Below are 8,226 nucleotides of genomic sequence, written 5' to 3'. Positions count from 1 at the left end.
CAAAAAAAGGCACATTAGAATACAAGTCCAGGCAGCTCTTGTCACAAAAAGATTGTGATTGTTGCATTTCATATTCCCCTTCATTATAAATCCATTTGGCATCTTTTATAACAGCCGGCCTACCCTCAGAAAAAAATTGATGTTCCTGTAGATGTCATATGTGCCTTCTACTTTTACAGCACTTATGTTGTAATTCAATATTAATTATCTTTCCAAGTAATGTCCTACATAATGCTGCAATATGAAATGCTCACATTTTGTAAATGAGAAAATTGAGCTCAGTTCTCTCTGCTTTGATCTCATTTTACTTTTATTCAGTACCAGAATTATTCTCCTTTTTGGTTAGGTTATTAACAGCCTGAACACACACAAGGGAGCTATCTCCTGCACAGAAAAGATACATTTATGGGTTGGGTTTTTTTCCAAGAGAAAGCCTCCCATTTCTCTTTTTCAATATAATTTTAATATACTTCCCTGACTAATCATTGTTACTGAACAGCTCATAAGGGAAATGGAAGCAGCAGAAGTACTAACAGAGCAGCATTTACCAGTTCCCATAAATGTAGCTATCATAAGTACCTACAACTGCAGGAAAATGTTAAGTGTGAAGCAGATCACAAATACAGAAAAAAGTGAAATTGAAACTGTGGTCTTATTTAGAAGCTGAATGATCTCACATATTCCTTAAATGTTGTGTGTCAAAATTATCATTCAAAGTTATACTGCTGAGTATCATAATAAAAAATATAAAAGCTAAAATATATATTGAGTATAAAATATAGAAATAGAAAATACATATACAGAATTTCTCCCTGTATTTATGGCTGAAAGAATACATAACTGGTGATTTTCCACAATGAGGAATTTAATTTTTCTGTTTGGTTTAGCTCCTGTCAATAGCTGCAATCATTGTGGGCTACTGGATTTCACCTCCAGTGCCACCCTCTCAAAGTACTTCACAGTGTTTTTCATTCTGAATGTGCTAAAGTGCTAGAGGAAGGTAAAAATTCTCCTTTCCCCAGAGACATTATGTTTAGCATTCTTCCCTATTACCCTACCACATCATTTTAAACTGAACAGAACCCATAACACACAGAAAGTTACCAAAAAAACACACAGCTGCAAAAAAAACCCCAAACAACATAGTCAGTTGACTCTCTTACACTGGCTCTGTAATGCTCGTCACTAGCTGGCAATTACTGAGTATGTCAATATGCATTGAGAAGAATGTGCAGATCAGACTGAAGGAATTTTAGAATTCTGTCATCTATACAATACTGCCTCAGGTAGATAAACAACTTTATCTTAATTAACAGCGCTGGTCCAAAGATCTATTTTTAAGAGTATATTTAAGAGAAGCCTATTTAGCATCTTGAGATAGGTTTTCCTCTTGAACTGCCATGGAATACTTCATTATAATCTTTAAGTGCACTGGCTGGCTGTTACTGATCTATCAGTAATTCAGACAGCCTATTTTAAAGGGAAGTAGTACTCTTGTTTCAACATCATCCTTGACCACAGCCTTTTGAACTTACTTTTATTAATTGCCTAGCAATTATCTTGACCTACTGCTGCAGCAGGTACAACTGAGGCAAATAGCCACGGAATGCTGCTGCTTTTTCAAGTGTCTATGTAAAGGTTATAGGGAACACCATATTTGTTTGAGATAACTTTAGCAACCTGAAACTCATTTGTTTGATATTTAGCTCTTCCGTCATCATCGATACCTCACTTTTGGTTTACTTATTTTAAATGGCCATTATTACAGCTGTTAACTTAGAAAAAATTCACATCTGCATTGATTCTTTCTTCCCACCATGTGAGTGCCAGTCTTTGGGACACTGGCATCTTAGCTAGTCAACCTAAACGGCAAACAGTTGGAGGGGTTTTGCACCATCAGTGAGCTGTACACATTACTCATTGGTGCAATAAACAAAACTAGAATGGGAAAAAAATAAAGGGTAGTATGACACAAAGAGAGGCAAACAAGATTTTGTAGAGACCTAAATACAAAATAAGAAGATGTTTCTAACTATGCCATGAAGTTAAGCTGTCTTAATCATTCCCCTGTGGACTATCATTAGCATTGAATGGCTGAGTTTGTTGTGTTTACCATCAGCTAACAAAGTGTGCGGCAGAAGATCTCTCAGATTCTATTTGTGTCAACACCTCAAGTACCCAATACCTGAGTTTCCAGTCTGGCTAAGGCACATTCTCCACCCAACATATCTGTAACAAACAGTGCTGCCAAGTCATCTACCAGAAGCAATTATTTATCAGACAGAAGCTGACAAACTATGCAAAGGAAGACTGTAACCTTCTCTGCTGACTAAATTAGCGACTGTGTGCCCATTACCTACATACTCTTTCTCTGAATACTTTTTCCCTTATATTCCTTCTCTTCAGAGATAAAGAAATGTCTCTGGTGGGGAAAACAACCACTAGGCAAAGACTGGTGTTTAACCAGCTTCCCAAAGGAAAGCTGCAGCCTAAAAGGGCAGAGACCATTCAGTGTTAAACTGTCTTGTGCGTGCTGGTCTTCTGGGTTCAGCAAAGGACAGTCACTCTGTTTTGGACTGTGACACTTAAAAGTTCCCAGAGAGACATCTGGGAAAAACCCATATCCTTGCTATGAGATCATATGTACTACTGTTAGGCAGAAAGCAACCCAAGCAAAACCAGGCAAACCAGACAACCCAGGCAAAGGATACATTTCCAGTGATCTCACACTATGAAAGGAAAAAAAATTAATATTACTGAAAGGAGGATAAAATTTTTGCTACTGAGTTCCTTTACTTTTTTCTTACATTTATCAGCACACAAAGAGTAGCAAATGACAAATACAAAACCTTCTGAAACTTCATTTTACACTATGAACTTAGAAATTAAAATTATATATCAATCCTATGAACTTAGAAATTAAGAACCAATATGACACTTTATGATTGTTTTTAAAAACCTCTTGGAAAATCACTTGGAACATACAGAACACATTTCCAGTGATTTCAGCAGGTTTAATCACCGCATATATATTCTACATGGCATTCTACTGGGTAACAAGAAATGAAAGCTAAAAATCAGTGTTAAAAACAAGGGAAGCCACAGAGCTACAGGTCATTTCAGAAAACCCAATGACCTCAGTGTTACTAACTGCATAAACAAGGATTGCTTGTGTAAATTAAGCCAGCAGAAACAGGTTTGCATATTGCATGTATATTCAAAATTTTTTTAATTGGATATCGTCCTGATTTCTGTTTCATTTCATGAAAGGGAATGAAAAGCAGCCTGAACATTAGTGAGTTTTTTATGTAAAGGAGGTTCAGACCTTGCAATACACATCATATTTAAACTTCACTCCCAGCTTACTCCCTTCTAAGCATACTTAGAATTTGGCATCCATTTCCTGATTCAGAGCTTCAGTGAAAAGATTATTCCAGTCTCCAAAAACACCTGGAAAATAAAGAAAAGTAAATTATCGCCCTTGTCTCTAAGGATCAAGGAGTATAATTTCAAACAAAAGACTAACTTTTCTCTTGTATTATCATATTTTGGGATATTCCACTTTTTCTTTTAATTTTTTCCTGTAAGAAAAAATATCTGACCCAAGAATACACTCATATGTTTGCCTTATGTTTGATGTCCTCAATAGAATGTGAACTTAAAGCGACCACAGGAAGCAACTGGTCTGCCTTCATAGCTTTGACATGTGCCTTGTACAGCTGCAGAAGACTATAAAAGGTGACCAGGAGCTGTGAAACGAACCCAAAAACTTCAAAGATGAGGCTTTTAACTGCAAAAGCCTTGTGTGCTGCAATCAGTCACTGCCCTAAGCAGCAGTTCTACCTCTAATCTAGATTTCAGAGAGCCTACAGTCAGAGGTTGTCTGAGGTTCTAGCCTCATCCATGGCTAAATGACACAGATCAATCTGTGGAGTGTCTGGATTTCATGTGTTGACGGTGTAATCAACATGTGATAAGCAATCAAAAGGGTTATTTAGAAAACCCAAGAAGGACAATCTATGGAGGCACTCTGCAGACCAAGTGCCAAGTGCTAATCATATTATACAGGGCTTTACCAAAAGGTACTGGCCCTTGTGATGAAATCAAGTGACAGATTCCTAATGTACAATCAGTACTTCTTAAACAACATCCAGCCTTAAAAATTATACATAAAGATTAACAATCTACTGATCCAAATTCCTGTTTACCCAAGATAAAGAGCTACATTTCACCACTCTGGCAAAATACAAATTTACCTTGGCAGAAAAGAATCAAGCCAATGGCATCATAAATCTCCTGAGCCTTAAGTGTCATTGCCTGGAAAGTGTCCCTCTCTGCAATGGTCTGGACCTTCTCAGCTGCTGGGGAGAATCCAAAGAATTCAGCTATCTGCTTTCCACTGCCAGTCAGGTTCTGAAAGTAATACAGTGAAAGTGGGACATGCAATATGCTTCCTCTAAAAAACAGAGTTACTCACTTGGGACGTGCATTGCCATCAATAATATATATTTTCCTTCAGTGCATGTTTCCTGTGTTGTATTGGAGCTCTGCTTTTGTACAGCCAAACTCAACCTGTTGCTAAAATCAACTTGATTTTGCTCTTTCAGAAACCTGTGCCATTTCCTCTTAATCTCAGCAGATTTCAAGGAATGGATTCCTATGTGTTTTGGCTGTCAGTACACAGCATCTGCTTTTCCTCTTTCAAGTCTTCATATATTAAAACCATAGTATTATCCTCAGTATGTTTGTTCCAAGTGACTGCATGATCAAAATAGGATCTCCAGCCAGCTGTAAAGAAGAGAATAAAACATCACTGTGACCTTTTTGTACTTTCTTCTCTCTGACTGAAGAATTGCCTTCTGTTGCCTGTCGCTTACATCACTGCAAATGGAATAGCCCATCCTTTCCATGCTACTGTACTGTATAACAATATGACAGAGGCTTCCTCTGGACTTTTGTAGGTAAATGGTTTCCATACATAAATCTCACTATGTGCTTCCCTTCTGTTACTTTGTTGTCATGTAAACATCTCTGAAAAGACAAAGCCCAACATGAGTCTAAATCTAAAATTTGGGTTGCTAATGAGGTGTTTGGCCCCATGTTCAGAAACAGTAAACACACTGCCATTTCATTAATACTTCAGATCTGTAGCACTTCCTCCATCACTAAGTGGCAGAATGTTGACCCTATGCCATTGTCCAGCTGCCATGCAACTTCCTCACCCCTTGTCTGGAAGAGCAAAATACCCAGAAGCAAAGCATCTTTTGGACATTCTCCCCCTTCTGGCATTCAGCTGCCTCCTTTATCATGACATATGGCCATCAGTAAATTAATTATGGCACAGCTGTTTTCCCACTGGCCTCATCTAGCTGTTTTTTTTAAATTTTTTTTCTGTTGCTTTTTCAGCTACAATCAGAAACTGTAACAATGCCATTCTCTTTCATGAATCCTGAGAACTCATCCCAGGAGCCATAACTGGGGATGCTTGCACATTGTTGTGGAAATGGAAAATGCAACAGCTGTATCTTTCGGGTTTCTAAACAACACTACTTTCTGGAATGGGAGAAAAGAGGTCAACATTTTTAGATCACTTATTTACCCTGGCAACCAAAGTGAGAGTATAAACAAACATTCTGCAATCAATAACATACTGGGGGCTATAAAATATTTTATTAGTTAAGACATTGAGAACAAAATTATAACATGATTATAACAAAGACCTGGTCATCACTTCTAAGGTTTGCCTATGTTGTGAGCAATCGTAGGAAGAAGTAACTGGAAAGATTGTAATACTGTCATTGAATTCTATCCCGTAACTACTTAACACCTGGCAAATGGTAAGGAACCATTTGCCAACCCCCTGCTAGGAAAGTACCTTAAGAAAACCACAGCTGTTACAATCACCTTCCATTTTTTCAAAGTAGGACAATAATGTTCTTGAAATCCTTAAGACACTGTAATCCTCGAAGAAGCATAAACATTTCTGAAAACACCTTATACACATGAAATATTTTTGTTAGATGTTTTATTTTTTCTGCCTCATACAGGAAAAAATACCAATAATACATGGAAAAAATCTTCACCCCTTAACCAATAATTTCCTTCATCTGTAGCACATCTCCTAAGTGCTATGTATCTGTCACCGTTCTGAGTACCAGAAATACTGAAGTTTCAACCATGAGACTCTTTGCAAGGAGAGAGCCAATGTCCCTGAGATACTGATGGCACATTCATTCCCACTACAGATGTGCACAGAAAATAATTGCATAAAAAAGGAAAGCATGACACTCCAGCAATTTCAGAGCACTACAACAGCTATGCATCTGTCCTTGCTTATGTCAACTACAGCACCCCTAAGGGTGCTGCAAATTGTAGGGTTTGCTAAGACAGCCCGGCATTGTGAGACTGCCACTGTCTCCAAGCTTCTTTCCCCCAGAGTCACCTACTCAGGTACAAGAAAAGGATATGGCCCCAAAATTACTCTCGTCCACTGGTACTGTCAGAGGGATGAAGCGTGTTCTTGGAAAAAGGAGAAAAGGCCACCTTAGCTTTCTTTGTTTTGAAAATAGACTTGCAGAGGCACTCATAATGGGAGATGGAGATGGAATCTATTTCATCCTGTTTAGAATTAAACAGAAGCATAAGCAGGAATAGGTTTATTACATGGGTGCAGCAATTTGTGAGAGTCACCTTTGTGAAACAGCCCCTAATCAAAAAGCATTAGTCATTCAAAATTATCTTTTTTCTCCCCTCAGGAGAAATATCTTTACTTGCTACATGACTTCATTTGAATAACTTCTGTGTGGGGGTGCAGAAAAGAGAAAACAACAGATTTTTAGTGGTTTGACAGTTTCTTTTCCCTAACCTCATATTTATTTACCTGGATCTCCATACTCAATAAATCGTAGTTCTGTGCTTACAGATATACTCTGGGTAGTTGCAAATATTAAATCACTTAAAATATGAATAAGCCATTTCACACCTGCACTAAGAAACCCAAAGAACAAAACAAAACATAAAAGAGGTTTATATAGCACCTCAGAGCCTCCTCATTATGTGGCTTAATTCAGCAAAATAGTCATTGAATGATAAATAACACTAAAGTACTCAAATGGTTATAAACAAAATGATGTTTTCCATTAACAAGATCCTTGACAGTTTCCTACCTGTGACCTTCCTGGCTCACTAACAGCTGGTATTTGGAAAGCACTGGGGCAGAACTGATTCAACAATGCACTTCACATTTTTTTAATATTTTCTTACAGACAATCAGTGACAGACAATAAAGGGAGCTTTCCTAGCTTTTACAGAGAAACACGGGAAGATACTGGGTAGAAGAAGGAAGGAATAAGCAAGAAGCTTCGTACACTCAGCCAAGTGTTTGCCTCTCTCTGCTGCCCCAGGTCAAGGACAAGACAAAGGCAACTATTCAATGTCATTGCCAATGTTTGTCCTCAGTTTTCCTGTGGCTGTCTCCATAAAGTGCAAGCCAGAACAAGTGTTAGAAGAGCTGTTACCCACTGGACACCCGCATCCCTCCCCACCCCTCACCCTTTGGAAGGGTTCTTGAAGTAAATCCTGCCCCATACTGCATCACGTTCCAGCCTAAACCTGTAGCCAGCTCCTGGAGCTGCACCATGGAGCCAGCTTCCCCAAGGTTTCCATGAATCACATTTGCCCCACTGATGCTCTGACGACTGTTGGTAGGACAGAGCAAGGGAACAGTGAGTTCACCTTGGCCCACAGCATCCTCCCCATGTCCTTCTGGGCTTCCCATGGGGCCCACCAAGATGGAGCTGTGGAGCTGCCACCGCCTCCTGTGGTGGAGTCCCCTGTGAAAACAACTGCCAGATACACTAACACAGAACACACAGTGCAAGCAGCTTTAACCTCATGCTTTCAGTAGAAAGTTATTCCCAGAAAGGAATAAATTCCACCCTATGTTACATAAAGTGCCTCAGGATGCTTGGATGGAAGCAGGTGATGCATGTAATTTATACACAATGTATACACATCATACAACGTCTTGTAATACATATATCACATTGATATACCATCCAATATCATATTTATATATAAAACATCATATGATGCATATAATTTATATCACTCTCCCATTCACATACAGATCAGAGCCGAAAGCGTTGAGTTTACAAATCCATGGCCACATCTGCCAAGATGTGCAAAAAAACAAGTTTTATTTTAACAAAAAGCTAAAATTCCTCA

General features: G+C 38.5%; 1 protein-coding gene across 1 annotated transcript; it reads right to left on the bottom strand.

Annotated features, from left to right (window-relative positions):
• Positions 1 to 3,319: 3,319 nt before the first annotated feature.
• Positions 3,320 to 7,777, bottom strand: SULT6B1 (sulfotransferase family 6B member 1). Its single transcript, XM_071581329.1, is given in 9 exon segments — positions 3,320 to 3,450; positions 4,257 to 4,415; positions 4,699 to 4,788; positions 5,432 to 5,488; positions 5,491 to 5,511; positions 5,514 to 5,553; positions 6,544 to 6,629; positions 6,875 to 6,987; positions 7,590 to 7,777. Coding segments are annotated over 9 exon segments (885 nt in total).
• Positions 7,778 to 8,226: the final 449 nt, after the last annotated feature.

The sequence above is a fragment of the Pithys albifrons genome, chromosome 2, assembly GCF_047495875.1.
Source record: "Pithys albifrons albifrons isolate INPA30051 chromosome 2, PitAlb_v1, whole genome shotgun sequence".
Taxonomy (NCBI): Eukaryota; Metazoa; Chordata; class Aves; order Passeriformes; family Thamnophilidae; genus Pithys; species Pithys albifrons.
The sequence above is the reverse complement of the archived record's forward strand: the minus strand, read 5'-3'. Positions and strand labels throughout refer to the sequence as shown.